The sequence below is a fragment of the Theropithecus gelada genome, chromosome 2 (assembly GCF_003255815.1).
Source record: "Theropithecus gelada isolate Dixy chromosome 2, Tgel_1.0, whole genome shotgun sequence".
Lineage (NCBI taxonomy): Eukaryota > Metazoa > Chordata > Mammalia > Primates > Cercopithecidae > Theropithecus > Theropithecus gelada.
The window spans coordinates 94,574,740-94,592,858 of record NC_037669.1 but is presented as its reverse complement, the minus strand read 5'-3'; the positions used below and the strand labels follow the sequence as shown (position 1 = coordinate 94,592,858).

Genomic DNA, 18,119 nt, shown 5'->3' with positions numbered 1-18,119 from the left:
TATGTTTCTTATGTTTCTTGGGGTGGGGGCAGGGGAAACCTTAACTTTTTCTTGACAGAAAATTTACTATTTTAACCATTTTTAAGTGTACAGTTCAGTGGCATTAAGTAGTTCATAATGTGCAACCATCATCACTGTTCATTTCCACAACATTTCATCATACCAGACAGAAACTCTATCCATTAAATAATTAACTTCCTATTACCTCCCTCCCCACAGCCCCTGGTAATTCTATTTTACTTTCTCTCTCTCTGAATTTGTCTATTCTGAGTACCCCCATGTAAGTGGAATAATACAATATTTGTCTTTTTTACTGTTTTTAAGGTTCATCCATCTTGTAGCATGTATAGAATTTCATTCTTTTTTTAAGACCGAAGAATATTCCATTTTGTGTGTGTGTGTGTGTGTATGTGTGTGTATAAACATTGGTGGTGTGCAAGGATCTGTTTGATTGAGTCCCCGTTTTCAGTTCTTTTAGGCTTTTACCTAGAAGTAGAATTGCTGGATCATATGGTGATTCTATGTTTGACTCTTTGAGGAACCACCATACTGTTTGCCATAGCGGCTGCACCATTTTGTATTCCCACCAGCAATACACCAGAGTTCCAGTTTCTTCATATCCTTGCTGACAATTGTTGTTTTCTGTTTTGTTTTGTTTTTGTGTGTGTGTGTGTGTGTGTGTGTATGAGTTTTTAATTATAGCCATCCTGATGGGTGTGGAGTGGTGTCTCGTGGTATTGAGTTGATTTACGTTTCTCTAATGATTTGTGTGATTTTGAGCATCTTTTCATGTGCTGATTGGCCATTTGTGTATCTTCTTTGGAGAAATGCCTACGTAAATCCTTTGGCTCTTTTTTAATCAGGTCGTTTTTGTTTCAGTTGTAGTCATTCTTAATGAAGTCTGGATATTTATCTCTTAGCAGACAGGTGCTTTACAAATATTTTCTCCCACTCTTTAGGTTGATTTTTTACTGTCTTGACAATGTCCTTGGGATACAAATTGTTAAGTCCAGCTTATCTAGTTTTTCTTTTGTTGCCTCTGCTCTTGGTGTCAAATTCAAGAAATTGTCACCAAATCCAATAACATAAAGTTACCCCTATATTTTCTTCTTAAGAGTCTTTATGGTTTTAGATCTTACAGGCCTTTGGTCTGTTTTGAGTTAATGTTTTTTTGTGTATGTGTGTCTGTGTATTACTTCTTATCACTGCACATGAGTTAATTTTTTGTATATAGTGTAGGGGTAAGGGTCCAACTTCATTCTTTTGCATATGGATATCTAGTTTTCCCAGCACCATTTATAAAAGACTGTTCTTTTCCTTTAAATAGTCTGTCACCCTAATAAAACATCAGTTGAACACATATGTAAGGTCTTATCTTGACACTCTGTTCTAGTCCATTGGTCTCTGTGTCTGTCCTTAGGACAGGATAACACTATTTTGGTTGCTACAGCTTTGTGTAATAAGTTTTAAAATCAGGAAATGTGATAATTCCAACTTCCTTCTCCTTTTTCAAGACAATTTTGGCTACTTGAGATCCCTTGAGATTGCTTATGAATTTTAGGCTTGGTTTTTCTGTTTCTGCAAACAATGGCATTGAGATTTTAGTAGCAATTGCATTGAATTGACAGATTGATCACTTTGAATAGTACTGTTGTCTTAGTAATATTGTTTGTCAGTCCAGCAATGCAGATGTCTTTTCATTTATTTATATTTTAAAAAATTTCTTTCAGCAATATTTTGCAGTTTTCAGTGTACATGCATTTCACGTCCTTGTTTAAATTTATTTTTGAGTATTTATGCCTGAATGGTGCTTGTTTGTTTGTTTGTTTTGCTATTGTAAATGAAATTGTTTTTGTAGTTTCCTTTTTGGATATTTCATTGTTAGTATAGAGAAATGCAACTGATTATTGTGTCTTGATTTTTGTATGCTGCAACTTTGTTGAATTTATAATCTCCAATAGCTATTTTGCAGAATTTTTAGGATTTTCTGTATGTAAAATCATGTCAACTGTGAACAGAGATAATTTTATGCTTCCTTTCCAATTTGGATGCCTTTTATTTTTTTTTCTTGCCTAATTGCTGTCGCTAGAACTACTAATACTATGTTGAACAGAAATTGTGAAAGCAAGTATCCTTGCCTTATTCCTTTTCTTAGGAGAAAAGCTTTTGGTCTTTCATCATTAAATATGATATTAGCTGTGGGTTTTTCACATAATGGCCTTTATGTTGAGGAACTTTTCTTCTTTTTCTAAGTTATCCAGTTGAATGTTTTTATCAAGAAGGAGTTGTTGAATTTTGTCAGATACTTTTCTGTATCAATCGAGATGCTTGTTTTTTTTCCTTCATTCTGTGAATGTGGTGTATTATACTGATTGATTTTCGTATCTTGAACCAGCCTTACATTGTGGGAATAAATCCCTTTGGTCATGGTATATACTTTTTCAATGTGCTGCAGAATTTGGTGTGCTAGTGTTTGGTTGGGGATTTTTACATTAATATTCATAAAGGATATTGGCCTGTAGTTTTCTTTTCTTGTAATATCTTTGTCTAGTTTTGATATCAGGATAATCTTATCTTTACAGAATAAGTTAGAAAGTGTTCTCTCTTCTTCATCTTTTTGGTAGAGTTTGAGGAAGACTGGTGTTAATTCTTTAAATTTTGATAGAATTCACTGGTGAGTTCACTAGTAAAGCCATCTAGTCCAGGTTTTTCTTTGTTAGGAGACTTTTTTTTCTGTTTGTTTTCATTACTGATTCGATCTCCTTACTATGTATTGGTCTCTTTAGATTTTCTGTTTTTTTCATGATTCAGTTTTGGCAGATTATGTGTCTAGGAATTTGCCAATCTGGGTTATCCTACTTGTTGGCACACAGTTGTTCATAGTATTCTCTTAAATCCTTTTTATTTCTCAGAAATTGGTAGTAATGTCCATTGTCACTCCTGATTTTAGTAATTTGAGTCTTTTGTTTCGTTTTGGTCATTCTAGCTAAGAGTTTGTGAATTTTATTGATCTTTTCAAAGTTCAACTTTTAGTTTTATTGACTTTATTGTTTTTATATTTTCTATTTTATTTATCTCTAATTCTTATTATTTCCTCTGGTAGCTTTGGGTTTAGTTTGATCTTCTTTTTCTTGTTCCTTAAAGTGTAAAATTAGGTTATTGCTTTGAGGTTTTCTTTTTTAATGTATGCATTTACAGCGAGAAATTTTCCTCAGCACTGTTTTTGCTTTATTTCATACATTTGGTATATTGTATTTTTGTTTTCATTTGTCTCAGGTATTTTCTAATTTCTCTTCCTGGGATTTTGTCTTTGAACCAGTGGTTCAGTATGTTGTTGGTTTTTCACGTTTGTGAAATTTCTAGTTTTCCTTCTATTCTTGATTTTTAGCTTTCTGTTGTGATCAGAATATATACTTAATGTGATTTGAATTTTTAAAAATGTGTTAAAACTTGTTTTGTGGCCTAGAGTATAGTTTGTCTTAGAGAATATTTCATGTGTACTTGTAAAAAATGTGTATTCTGCTGTTATTGGGTAGAGTAATATGTATGTGTCTGTTGGGTCTGATTGGCTTATGATAGTGTTTAATTTCTCTATTCTGTATTTGCTTATTCGTCTCTGTTTAATTGTTCTATTGTTGAAAGTAGGGTATTGAAGTTTCCTTTTTTTTTTTTTGGAGACAGTCTCTGTTGCCCAGGCTAGAGTACAGTGGCGCGATCTCGGCTCACGGCAAGTTCCACCTCCCGGATTCACGCCATTCTCCTGCCTCAGCCTCCTGAGTAACTGGGACTATAGGCACCCGCCACCACGCCCAGCTAATTTTTTGTATTTTCAGTAGACACAGGGCTTCACTATTTAGCCAGGATGGTCTCAATCTCCTGACCTCCTGATCTGCCCGCCTCGGCCTCCCAGAGTGCTGGGATTACAGGCGTGAGCCACCGCACCCAGCCCCTACTATTGTTATGTAATTTTCTGTGTCTCCCTTCAGTTCTGTCAGTGTGCTTAGTTACATCTTCAGGCTGTCATGGTTTGTTGCATATGTGTTTATAATTGTATCTTCTTGGAAAATTGACCATTTAATCAGTAAACAATGTTCTTTTTTTGTCTTTTGTAACAATATTTCACTTAGAGTGTATCTTGTCTGATACTAGTGTAGTTATTCCAGCTCTTTTTTGATTACTATTTGCACAAAATATGTTTTTTCATCCTTTCTCTTTCAACCTGTATGTGTCTTTAGGTAGGTCTAAAATGAATCTCTCAGAGACAGCATGTAGTTAGATCATATTTTTTTTCCATTTTGCCGGTCTACTTATTTTTATTGGAGAGTTAATCCATTTACATTTAAAGTAATTACTGATAAGGATTTACTTCTGCTCTTTTGTTATTTGTTTTCTGTGTGTCTTTTAGCTTTTCGTTCCTCATTTCCTCCATTACTGTCTCTTACTGTGCTTAGTTGATTTTTTTTGGTAGTGATATATTTTGATTACTTTCTCATTTTCATTTGTGTATATTCTATAGCTGTTTTCTTTGTGGTTACCATGAGGATTACATATAATATCCTAATGTTATAAGTATCTAATTTGAATTGATACCAGAAGCATACAAAAGCTGTACTCCTGTAAAGCCTTCTTGCTTCCTTTTTATGTTAACATTTCAAATTGCATCTTTATATATTGTGTTTCAGTAACATAATTATTTTTATGCAATTGGCTCTTATTTGTGTATGTATGTATTTATTTTTTAGAGAACAGGTCTTGCTCTGTTGCCTAGGCTTGCATGCAGTGGCACGATCGTAGCTCTGTGTAATCTTGAACTCCTGGGCTGAAGGAATCCTCATACTTCAGCTTCCTCAGCAGCTAGGACTACAGGCGCATGCCACCATGCTTGGCTAATTTTTTTGTGTTTTTATAGAGATGGGGGTCTCACTATATTGCCCAGGCTGGTCTTGAACTCCTGACCTCAAGCCATCCTCTTGCCTCAGCCTACCAGAGCGCTAGGATTACAGATGTGAGCCACCATTCTGGACTGCATTTGACTTTTAAATCCTGTAGAAATAAGAAGTGAAGTTACAGACCAGGATTTCAATAATACTGGCTTTTATATTTGCCCTTGTCTTTACCTTTTTGGATTTTTTTTTTTTTTTTTTTTTTTGAGATGGAGTCTCATTCTGTCACCCAGGCTGGAGTACAGTGGCACAATCTTGGCTCACTGCAACCTCTGCCTCAGGGGTTCAAGCGATTCTCCTGCCTCAGCCTCCCGAGTAGCTGGATTACAGGTGTGTGCCACCACACCCAGCTAATTTTTTTTATTTTTGGTAGAGACGAGGTTTCACCATGTTGGCCAGGCTGGTCTCAAACTCCTGACCTCAAGTGATCTGCCCGCCTCAGCCTCCCAAAGTGCTGGGATTATAGGCGTGAGCTTCTACGTCCAGCCTGTTGGAAATTTTTATATCTCTCTATGGCTGCAAGTTACTGTGTAGCGTACTTTCATTTCAACCTGAAGGACTCCCTTTAGCATTTCTTATAGATTGGGTTTAATGATAATAAACTACCTCAGGTTTTGTTTATCTATGAATGTCTTAATTTTTCCTTCATTTTTAACGGACGTTTTACCAGATACAGAATTCTTGGTTGACAGTTTTTCTTCTTCCAGCATTTAAAATACATGATCCCACTGTCTTCCAGCCTCCAAGATTTCTGATGAGAAATTGGCGGATAATCCCGTTGAGAATCTCTTGTGTGTGATGAGTCTCCTCTCTCTTGCTGCTTTTCAGGATTCTGTTTTTGTCTTTCAACTATGTGATTATAATGTTTTTGGTGTGGGTCTCCTTAAGAGTTCAGAGCTTTGGTTTGTAGATTCATATGTTTCATCACATTTGGGAAGGTTTTGGCTATTTTTTTTTTTCTTCAAATCTCTCTCCTCCTTTCTCTCTCTCTTCCTGGAATTCCCGTAGTGCTAAATATTTTATTTCACTTTTTGTGCTCTTTTGCTGCAGAATTATTTTTTGGCTTCTTATAATAATTTTTCTGTCTTTGTTGATATCCTCATTTTGTTTGTGTATTGTTTTCCTGATTTCTTTTAGTTCTTTGTCTGTGTTTCCCCTTAGCTCTTTGTTTTTAAGACAATTGCTTTAAAGTATTTGTCTAATAAGTCTAGTCTAGTAAGTCTAGTCTAATAAGTCTAGTCTTTATCTAATAAGCCAAGTCCTGTCTTGGCTTCCACAGGAACAATTTCTGTCAATTTCTTATGTTCCATCGAGTGAGCCATTTTTTTCTGTTTATTTGTGTACCTGTGATTTTTTTTTTTAATTGTATGTTTGATTATTATGATATCATAACTCTGGAAGTCAGAGTCTCCTTTTCCCCTAGGGTTTGCTGGGAGTTTTTTGTTTTATTTGATTGTTAAAGACTCTACTAATCCTTTTTTTTTTTCTTGAGACTTTTCAGAACTATTTTTGCCAAAACTGTTTCTTATTGTGTATGTTCACTGAGGTCTGTTCCTTTTGCTTATGTTCAGCTGTTTTGACAAGTTTCATTGAATTCCAAGAACTGAAATAGACAGACAAAAAAGGAAAGCAAAAATGAGAGAACAACCCTGTCCCCCATTCTTTGCAGACTTGTTGTATGCTGGGACAGTCCTTTACTGATTAGCCAGGCTTGCTGTGAGCCTAGGGATCAGTCTATGGTGAAGGTTTAAGGTCTTCTCAGGACTCTTCTGAGCATGCATCTTGCCTGGTTGTGTGGGTGGCCTTCAAAACTCCTTCATGTACATGGCTGCTTTTGAAAGTCCTAATTTCCCAAAGAATATCACCCAGCTTCTTCTCCAGTCTTTAAATGGTCTATTATATGTTTCCATACAGGATATTTTGCCTCAGGCATCCATTGATTTATATTCCTCTTGTAGCTTTTACAAGCAGTGGTCACCACTTTTACTGCTGGTGTTCAGAGATATGTGGGACAGAGACCAGTTAGTCCTTCATGTTAGAACAGAGGTCCACAATTATTTGCAGATAAGGTCTGGTCTGCCTCCTCTAGTTTGATGAGGAGAACTAAGAACCAGGTTATTCCCATGTAAGACTAAGATTGTCACCGCTCTGGGGAGGGGCTGGGTCAAGGACAAGTTAAATGCCACAAAACTTTCCCACCATTTTGAAAGTGACTTTTTCTTTATTGGGTGCTTGGGTAGGTTACTATAAAACCTTTGATCTTTTTTTAGAGCTCCTACAAAGTTGGCTCAGACAGCTTCTGGGATTTTTTTATGTTTCTGTGGGAGAATGAGAGCTTAGAGCTTCCTACTTTGTCCTTTTTCTGATGTCACTCTCTCCTTTGAAATTAACTGAAAACTATGGTGTTTCAAATTTTTTACAGATTAACCAGAAGGGCTCAGAGAAGCCACTTGAGCAGACATTTGCAACAATGGTGTCTTCTTTGGGAAGTGGAATGATGAGGTACCTCACTAGAAATCTGTTGCAGGTCTTTTCACATGAGATGTGCACTTACATATGTGCATGATTACATAGAGCTCACTAGACATATTTCAGCTTGCATTTTTTTCAATAGATCAGAGCATGATATTTTGTTGGCTTGAAATTTCTGTAGCATTAAATTATGTTGCAGAATAACTTCTTTTCAGTCGAGTTTTGAGTTTAGTCTCTGATTCAAATTCCCTCATTGAGGCTTTGTGCCCCAGAGAGTTTCCATAGGTCATACTTGGCCACTAGAATTGTCTTGAGGACTTTGGACTAATAAGGCCTCTTTGCAGGGCACACCTGATTGCTGTACTTGAGCTTACTTCACTAAGCATTTGTTGTGTTTCTCCTCTACTCCTTGCTGAGGGCCCCCAGAAGAACATGTGAGGATAGACATATGCATGTATTTTGTATTTTCATGTATACATATATATATATATCTGCTCATATCATATATATATATATTTTCCTCTGATAGGTGTGAGCATGAGAAGGGGTGTGTGTGCGCATGTAGTATATGTATAGTGATAAACCCAGAGTGAAGGAGATTCTAGTGTTCCCAAGAAATATGTATGCACTGATATAAAGCGGAAAATCAGCTTATGAAGGTATTATTAATAGAAGGAAAATGAATGATCTCTGGTCGGTTTCTGAATATCTTTTCTTTTGGCAGATACATTGCCTTTGACTTCCATAAGGAATGTAAAAATATGAGATGGGATCGACTAAGTATTTTATTGGATCAGGTAGCAGAAATGCAAGATGAATTAAGGTAAGCTATATTATTTCCTTAAGGAGGCAGAGAGAAGAGGTATATATATCAGTCATATTTTATTATGCATCATCCAGCAGACTTATAAATATAGTTCACTGGATTGTCATTGCTTATCTATACTGTTTTATTATTTTTAATTTCTTTACTGGAAAGATGAGACTTGGTGACTTCAAAATATTTTTAAATTCTTAAAAATGACCCAAGGCCAGGTATCTTCATATATTTATAAATTATCTACCACACATTTACAAATTTTTATATAATTGAACTTGGTTTACTAATATCTTATATTGTTGTTTCCACTAGACATTCTATCACAAGTATTTTGTTGTTACCTGTACAGTGTCTGTAATGATAGGGTTTAATGGCTTTTCTGTATTGTTTTGTCATAACGTAGTTCTAAAGAAGTGCTTTTCTTCACCCTGAGCACCTGGTTTATTTCCTTTCCTCTTTCTATCATGAAAGATTGTGGTGCCATGAATCATTATACATATTTTACATCTGTTAAATTTTTTTATTTCTTTAAAAAATTCTTCAGAGTAGGATTGATGGATCAAAAGTCTGAATGTCTTTGCAGTACTATATTATCATACTGGTGCAGGTTTACCATACTCGGTGCGCGTCAGTCCTTACTGATTTAAAAGCCAGAAGTAGAAATCTGTAAACCATACTATCATTTTCTTCTGCCTATGTGTGATAGTTGTAAACCTGCCAACCCAAATGCACTTTTTAATTTGTTACACAATAATATAGTAAAACCTCTTTGATAGATATTTGCTCAGTTCTCAAAAATGTCTTTTTATATACATTAGGTAATCAACTACAGTTATTTAAATCTGCTTTTTTTCTGTGAGGTTTTGTCATGAACACAGAAGGGAAATTGACCTACTGTTGTTGGGCCATTAGAGAAAACATTGGCTGGGCCCGGCATGTTGTTGGAGGAGGTGGTTCCTTGGGTTCACCCATTAACTGCTGCCATGCAGGAGTGTAAGAAAGAAGGAGGGTTGACTCCAGAGTTTGTGTTCATTGCCGTTCACCGTGGTCCACAGGGAGAGCAGAGCTTTCACTGGTGACTCTCAGATGATCTCTTGAGACTTTTTTCTAGGGGTTTTTGGGGTAGTGGAAAGAATCTGGGCTTTGGAGTCCAACACACCTTGATTTGAATTTAAGTTTTTCTCTTAGTAGTAATATGACCCAGGGCCACTTAGTTACTATCTTCAGACTTCGGTTTCTTCATTTGTAAAGTAGAGATGATAACTTACTGTATAGTTTAAGCAATAATATTTATAACATATCTGGGATTTTATAAGTATTAATGGGGTACAAACACACATATACACCCTTGCACACATATGTATGTACACCAACTCTAAACGAACCTTACCAATTCTGCATGATCCATATGTAGATTTTTCATCCTAACACATTCTTCCAGGCTGTTGTTCCTGAGGTCATGATTTGTATTTAGCCCTTGATGAATCTGTTGCATTTTCTTCCTCCTCTTGGATTTTGGAAAATAATTTCAGTAGTTAATATTATCCAGTATTCATTGTATGCTGTGTTCCATACACTGTGCTAAGTACTTTATGTGCATTATGTGTTGTCTCATTCAAACCTTAGAGAAGCCTAATGGTGGTGCTGCTGTTACCTCCATTTTGTGGATGAATAAGCTTACTATTTAAAGTTCTACAGTTAGTAAGTTGCATATGATGCTAAAGCTAGCAAACAGATTGTTTGCTTCCTGAATCCATATTCTTAACCAGCACACTGTGTGTTGTCAGATTTTTGAATTCATAGAATTATCAAGGAGCTTGTTAAAGAAAACATGGGAACTGGTAACTGTGGTTGGTTGCAGTACAGAGATTTGGGTGTTTAAGGGGAGAAAGGGAAACTGATTTTTCAAATAATACCCAATTATACTTTATAAATCTTGTACTGTTTGCATGTATCACCCATTTAAGAATTTTTTTTTTTTTTTTGGCCGGGGGCTGTGGCTCTCGCCTGTAATCCCAGCGCTTTGGGAACCCAAGGCAGACGGATCACCTGAGGTCAGGAGTTCAAGACCAGCCTGGCCAACGTGATGAAACCCCATCTGTACTAAAAATACAAAAATTAGCCAGGCATGGTGGTGGGTGCCTGTAATCACATCTACTCAGGAGGCCGAGGCAGGAGAATCACTTGAACCTAGAAGGCAGAGGTTGGAGTGAGCTGAGATCACGCCACTGTGCTCCAGTCTGGGCAACAGAGGGAGATTCCATCTCAAAAAAAAAAAAAGAATTTTTGAAAGTATTAAAAAAAATTTTTTTTTTTTTTAATTTAGATACAGAATATTGCTCTGTCACCCAGGCTGGAGTGCAGTGGTGTGATCATAGTTCACTGCAGCCTTTAATGCTTGGGCTCAAGTGATTCTCCCACTTTAGCCTTCTGACTGTATACAGGTATGCACCACCATGCCTGGCCAAGTTTTTGTTGTTTTAGAGGCAGGGACTCGTTATGTTGCCCAGGCTGGTCTTGAACTCCTAAGCTAAAGTAATCCTTCCACCTCAGCCTCCCAAGTAGCTGGGATTACAGGCATGCGCCACCACGCCCAGCTAAAAGTATTTTTAATGCAAAATGTTCAATCCTTGCCTCAGAGATTCTGATTCAGTTGATCTCAAGGCCAGGAATCTTTTTTCACAAGCAACCCAGAGGATTCTAAAGATAGTATATGAATCATAAAACCCTGATATCCAGGGATATAGTTGGAATAATAATGTTAGAGGAAACCCTCATCTGGCTTTGGGAAACATGATCGATTTGCACAACCACCTTTTTAATACTCTTAACTCTACTTTTCACGTCTTTGGGGTGAGATGATCTCTAATCTTCAGCCATATTTTGGATGGGGGACTGTTTTGCCTCAGCCATTTAGACTTATTTTTGGTCTAGGATAATCACATATGCCTGACTACACATTCCTATCTGACCTTTTAATTTACAGTTTTCAATAACGTCACTGAAATGAGACCCATGTTGTAAGAGTTAAGTCCTTAGTAAATCTGACCTCTTTGGTATGAGAGTGTTTATACAAATATGTTTTAGTTATTTTCTAGTGGACTCTGCTGGCCAGGTGGTGGCAAACCAGGAAGGCGTGTTCCGAAGCAATTGCATGGATTGTCTAGATAGAACCAATGTGATCCAGAGTTTGTTAGCTCGTCGTTCACTTCAGGCCCAACTTCAGGTGCGAATGCTTTTTTTTTTTTTTAATTGAAAAACAACACAGCAGAAAATTAAACATCATCTTCAAAACCCAGTAACATAAAATATTCACATTGCCCCCACCCTAACCCAGCTCTTTTTATTTTTGTGTCTTGCCCATGGATGTCACATTTTCCATAACTATGGTCAGTCTATGTATGCACAGTTTTCACTTTTGCCATTTTCCCTTAGCATTTATGTAATCACAGTTTCTGATGGTTGTATTGTTGTGCTGTAATTTACTAAGCCATTCAGATTGCTACATTTTTAGTTTATAAATAACACTGTAGAGAATGCATCTGTATATGTTATTATTAACTGGAATTATTTCCTTCATGGTAATTCCTAGAAGTAGAATTACTGGGTTAAAGAGAATACATATATTATTTTCCAAGAGGGTCATTCCAGTTTACACTGACACCAGCAATGAATAAGTAAATCCATTTCATTGAACTCTTTCCAGCATTTGATATTTTAATTTTAATTTTTTTTGTTTTTCCTTGAGACGGGGTCTGGCTCTGTTGCCCAGGCTGGAGTGCAGTGGCGCAATCTCGGCTTGCTGCAACCGCTGCCTCCTGGGCTCAAACCATCATACCTACTCAGCCTCCCACAAAGCTGGGGCTACAGGCGTGTGTCACCACGCCTGGCTAATTTTTGTATTTTTTGTAGAGACAGAGTTTCACCATGTTGCCTAAGTTGGTCTCAAACCCCTGGGCTCAAGCCGTCTACCTGCCTCAGCTCCCAAAGTGCTGGGATTATAGGCTTGAGCCACTGTGTCTAGCCTCTTTTTTTTCTATTTCATTAGTACAAAAGTAGCACCTCAAGATTGTTTCTATTTATCTTTCTCTTATTACTAGCAAGGGATATTGACTCCAAAGTAAAAAGTTTCTGACACAGCTTTGCTTTATCACTAGACTATGCTGATGAGAAAAATAGTTTTTTTCTTCTGTGTATATTTGGAATGAAAAAGACGTAGAGCCCCAATTTCTAAATCACATTGGCATTTGTTGTGAGGGGCAGACAAAATGCATACCACATGGTTTCCTGTTCAGGGAATTAGTAAGCATTCAACTTTATTTCGACAATTGTATGATACCGAGAAAGAAATTATGGAGGTAAAATACCCCCTTCAGAATGAATGCTTCGTGAATCTTAAAGTCGCACCTGCTAGAGGAGTGCTGTCCCTGTTGGAATAGTCTGTAGTTTGTATTGTGCTATGTCCTTGTCTGTTGGAAGGTCTTCTGAGTGTATTTTTTAATAGAAACAATATTAGGAATGGTTTGGTTCCATGGCTGATTAACCAAAACTTACTTGACTAGGTTCTGCAATCCATATTTTACAATTTTACATGCTATATGTAGTATTATGAAACTTAACCAACCTTCAGAGAGTGGGGGCAGGAGCCTCGCCAGCAGCTTTGCCTGCTAGTGTAGGGGCTATCTACTTGTGCCTCTCCACGTCCGCCAGTGAAGGCAGAGTTCTTACCCAGCTAAAGGTCACCAAGGTGGCTCCTGTGCTGTGTCTGAGGGTGGGAATAACTCCTTCTGAGGTGGAGATGAGGTGTCATCTGAGGTAAGCAATGAAGATGGTGGTTCTCAGAGGTGATGGTCTGAGACAAGGTGGGGACCCCTCATCTGTGGTTCGTGGTCTCCAAAGCGGAGTTCACAGAAGGGATTCAGGGGGCCCAGCAACCCCGGGATATTCTTTGTGAAGGTCTGTGTGTGTGTGTGTATTTTTGGGGAGGTAGATTAGGTGGCATTCATCAGATTCTCAAAGGTCCCTGGGACAGAGGGTAAGGTTGGGGTGACTCAGGGGTGAAGAAGTTGAAGGATGATGCATATGAGGGGATCTCAAGGGGGTAGAAGCAGTGGAAGATTAGGGGTGAGAGGGAGGAAGTAGCGGCTGGAATCCTACAGCTGCTTTCACTCTCCCTCCTGACACACTGTCTGAATATAGTCCTGCTGCTGTCCCTCAAGGGAGTGCGGGAGCTGCAAGGCAAAGGTGCCCTCAGGAGAGGCTTTGCAGTCTGCCCTGGGCAGGAGACGGCTGCTGCAAGCTGGGGCTCCCTGTAGACAACAGACACTTCTGGCCTGCATCCAGCAACCAGGAACCATGAGATGCAATTTGGGGACTGCTTTTTCTTCCTAAATCATGTCTGCTAAAATCTATTACACATAAATCTGGGTGTGGTTTTTATTCCAGAGACTAGGAGTTTTGCATGTGGGACAAAAGCTTGAAGAACAAGATGAATTTGAGAAGATTTACAAAAATGGTAGGTCATTTCTTTAATATAGACAAAGTTGCTCAAATTTTGAAATAAATTAATATTCTGGATTTAGAACTTTGTCATCTTAATCGTTATCAGCTGTATTCACTTTTTTCTACAGCCTGGGCTGACAACGCAAATGCCTGTGCCAAGCAATATGCGGGAACTGGTGCCTTGAAGACTGACTTTACCAGGCAAGCCGTGCTTTTAAAATAGCGTTCCACATCAGTAGTTCACAGTCCTGGAGCTTTTAAAAATCACCTGGGCAGCTCTCAGACAACAGCAGCAACAGCAGCAAATCTCCAGCGTCTGGGCTTCACTTGAGACCTGTGGAGTCAGGATTTCTGGGAGATGAGGCCCAGGTTCTGGTGTGTTCTTAGCCACCGTGGGAGATTCTGATACTTGGGGAGGGGTGAGAGCCACCGCTCCACAGTGCTTCTCAGACCTTACTGTGTACCTGAAGCACCAGTCTTGAGATGTGCCTCTAAAAAGCACCCAGGTGATGCTGATGCTGCTTTCAAAGATCACACTGAGTAATGAGGAATTAGAACATTTTGAATGTATTATGCATGCGGTGGCTCTTTTTCTGCTGTGTGGATTCCCTGGGAGCAGAATAAGATTTCTAGTCTCTGCTTTGCTGTGTCCTACCACTTAACCTGGGCTATGTATTTCTCTTCATATTTCTTGTCTTTGCAACTGGAATTAGTGTGTTTCTTTGTGCCTCCTTTGGTAATATTTTAGAAAGAAAATAGGTATTTCTTGGACCTACAAGTGATTTCTTTTGTGAAGTATCTATATCTTCAGCGATAGTTTTTAAAATCTGTCACTCATTTCTATACCTTATGCTTATTGACCATAAAACAGTGTGAGAATTCAGGTACAAACCTGTAACTTAAAATTTAACCTCTTTAACCAGAACTGGAAAGAGAACTCATTTGGGACTTATAATGGATGGCTGGAACTCAATGATACGATATTATAAGAACAACTTTTCCGATGGATTTAGACAAGTAAGTTTGTATTTGATGCTTTCCTGGCATTAGGCGGTTGTCTCTTTGCATCGTTCATCACTAATGTTATCTCACACTGAGTTTGGTGAGTTACTAATTTCTTCCTTTCTGTTCTAGGATTCCATAGACTTATTTCTTGGAAACTATTCAGTGGATGAATTAGAATCTCATAGTCCTTTAAGTGTTCCAAGGGATTGGAAATTCCTGGCTGTAAGAAACCATTTTGTATTTTTCAAGTTTTTAAAAGCATTGTGTCTGAAGGTATAGATGGTTTCAGTCTTCTTAATTTAAAACGTTATATGTTGTTTATATTTCATTACATGAAATATAAATACTTAAGTTTTCCAAAGAGGTCAGGCTGAGGAGTACAGTAACTGTGGAGCATTTGTTTTCTTTTCCTCAGAGTGTCTCACACATGCTTTTCGTGTGATGTCACATAAGCAAAGGGAAAGTGGAAGGTTTCTCATTTCAGGAAAACTTCAGTTCTTTTACATTGAGGGAATTGCCAGAGACAAACTTGTTACATGGAAGGCAAGGTTTATTTTTGATGCTTCTCTCCTTTTTGACTTCTCCGTTCACCAGACTCTGCAAGAGCCTCTTTGGATTTTCTTTCCAGTGGATCAAGTGCCCTGGAATGGAAGGGAGACCTAGTGTTCTAGGTTCTCATCTGGGCATCCTCCTTCCATTTAGCACTCTTTGGCTTGGAGCAAAAGCATGCTTCTTCCGATCTTACCACTTTCCCCATCTAAAGTCTAGGGCAGTTGTGATTGAACCCATAAATAATAATGTTTTGTTGACAAAAGATACTGTGTGTATTAGTTGACAGATGAGGTTTTTTCTTTTCCCAAGCAATGCATGCACAACTGATTTTGCAGCCATTGGTTAGCATTCTTAAATGATTATCTCTTTCTGTTGTCTTTTCCAGTTGCCTATTATCATGGTTGTTGCCTTTTCAATGTGCATTATCTGTTTGCTGATGGCTGGTAAGTCAGCTCCACACATTCTTCCATTTGTTTCTTAGTTAGAATGTTGACCTTTCTTTTACAACATCTTAAGTTTTTGAGTTCACTGAACACTTGATGTTTCCCTATTAAATTTAATGGGTAAAGTGGAGTAGATGAAATTAGTCATTAGATGTGACAGGAAGAAAAATAACATACCTAGTAGTTTGATGGGTTTTTTTTAAACCTCAGATTTCAAAAACATGTTTTTCTTATTACTGTGAACCAATAAGTATCTGAGACAGGTCTCAGTTCAGAGGCTTAAGTTACCAAGGTTGAGAACCTGCCCAGGAAAAAGAGACACAAGCTACGGTAGGATCAGTATCTCGTGCTTTTTCCAAAGAGGGTTTTGAGGACTTCAGTATTAAATGGTGAAACAGTGTACAGGAGGGAAAGGAGGAATGGAAACAAAAGGGGAGGGTAGGTAGTGAGATAAATGGTCACATTCTTGTGAGGCTTTGATTAGCACTCACTGAATCCACATTACATGTGAAAGGAGAGGGTAGAGGAACAGTCAATTATGCATTCATCTCCCGCTCAGTAAATCTGTGTTTTATGTAAGACAAAGTAAACGTAGAGTAGAGAGAGAAGTCAAATCTGCATTTGTTTTGGGGTGGGTGGAGGAATGATTTTCTAGTCTTTGTCCCTTACCTGTGAAAATAAACTGTTAATTTACAATGTCAGGGTGAGGGAGATTCGACAGGACTGTCTTTTAGGGTAAAGATTTTGGGGCCCACATGGAATTTGCTTGTGACAGTTTGTGAGGGTGGCCATCTGGGAGGATATGTGGCCAACTATCTTTGCAGCTGTCTACTTAGGAACAAAAGGAGGGTAGTTTTGTGAGACTCAGTTCCCAAGTTTAACTTTTCTCTTTGGCATAGTAAATTTGGAGTCCTGAGATTTTATTTTCCTTTCACATTACCAAAGTAATACATAGTAATTACAGAAAACACACGTAGGCAGAAAAGGAGAAAATATTATTTATCATCATACTGTTATGCCCAGACCGTTTATTCCCCAAAGAAGACCACCAGAGTCCAGAGTCAAAGCTAAGCAGCAAGGATCTTTATTACAGGTTCTAACCTGGAACTCTCCCTCGCTCGCGAAACGAGACGGGCAGGAGAGCTCCCCCACTGAGCTCCGAGCAGTGTTATATAGTCTAAGAAAAGTGGGCATAGAGTTATTATACAAATCAGATATATGATTGGCTAGTGTTTGAACAAGGCGATTTGGCTAACTATGATTGGTTCCCGCCATTTCTGATATTTCGGTTCAACCTTTGAGGCGGGAGAGCAGGTTTATGGCAGCAAGAGTTTATCTTACTTAAACACGTCTTGTGACCTTGCCTCAGAACTTACAAAATCTCTGGTATGTGCAAAACAAAATCTCTGGTACGTGCAGAAAAACAGGTACTCACAGAACTTACGAAATCTCTGGTATGTGCAAAGATTAGAGAGCAGAACAAAAGGGTGTAGCGGGGTGGGGTCGGGTACACATCTATCTTTGTGTTCTTTCAATACCTTTGAGAGAGAAGCTCACCACTCTTAACATTTTGATGTTTTAATATTTATAAGTGTCTCTGATTTTTTTCAGAGGTGAGATACATATTTTCATTATCTGCTTTTTTTCACTGAGCAGTATGTTTTCCCATGTTCTTAATTGCTAATGGCTGCAAAGTATTCCATTTATAGAATGTATAGTCTAACCAACTCAAATAAATGTTAATGGATTAAGATATTACTTATCATTAAATTTTAATAGGTTGAGAGTAAAATTGCCTAAGAACCTGAGTGGACAAGGTCTTTACTGGTTTTCTTTTTTCTCCTAATATTTTGCTATGTTACTGAGTTAATAAAGCATTTAAGATTAAAGTGTGAAGAATGTATTCTTTATTCTCCTTTGAGTAATGTCCTGTATTTTGGAGGTTTAAGTCTGAGACTTGGTGTATTGTACCTTGGAGGTGCAATCCTAGTCACTCTGAAAGAAAAGGCACCTTCCAGCCTTCATCCTCTTCTTGCCTGTCTGAATTCCACCATCCTCAGGGCACCATTCATACGCTCCCCTCTCGCAGAGTGTCTCTCCCACACGGAAGTCTTCACCTTCTGTCTGAATTTCCACAGCACTCCTGGTCCTCTCTCCCAGCACTTTCCTCTTTTAACCTCCTTAATACTTAGGGAGTTATTTTTCAGAGGTAGTATACCTCTTTGGTGTACCTGACATACCCAGTGTGTATTTGTTTTTGGATGGTAATGATTTGCATACTTGTTTGTCTTTTTCACTGGATCAGCAACTTTTTGAGGGTCTGTGTCTTACTCATTGCTTTGTCCAGGATATAGTAAACCCTCAGTAAATGTTTGCTGAATT

The 18,119-nt window shown here is 38.0% G+C and overlaps 1 protein-coding gene across 3 annotated transcripts in view; it reads left to right on the top strand.

Moving 5' to 3' along the window:
• The window catches only part of SACM1L (SAC1 like phosphatidylinositide phosphatase), a 55,950-nt gene that overhangs the window by 33,955 nt on the left and 3,876 nt on the right, over nucleotides 1–18,119 (top strand). For all 3 annotated transcript variants that reach the window (XM_025375614.1, XM_025375612.1, XM_025375613.1), the window contains 8 exons: nucleotides 7,366–7,445; nucleotides 8,140–8,238; nucleotides 11,323–11,461; nucleotides 13,681–13,750; nucleotides 13,866–13,938; nucleotides 14,661–14,754; nucleotides 14,872–14,964; nucleotides 15,680–15,737. In XM_025375614.1, the coding sequence (XP_025231399.1) occupies nucleotides 7,366–7,445; nucleotides 8,140–8,238; nucleotides 11,323–11,461; nucleotides 13,681–13,750; nucleotides 13,866–13,938; nucleotides 14,661–14,754; nucleotides 14,872–14,964; nucleotides 15,680–15,737 (706 nt within the window). The remainder of the gene's footprint in view (nucleotides 1–7,365; nucleotides 7,446–8,139; nucleotides 8,239–11,322; nucleotides 11,462–13,680; nucleotides 13,751–13,865; nucleotides 13,939–14,660; nucleotides 14,755–14,871; nucleotides 14,965–15,679; nucleotides 15,738–18,119) is intronic.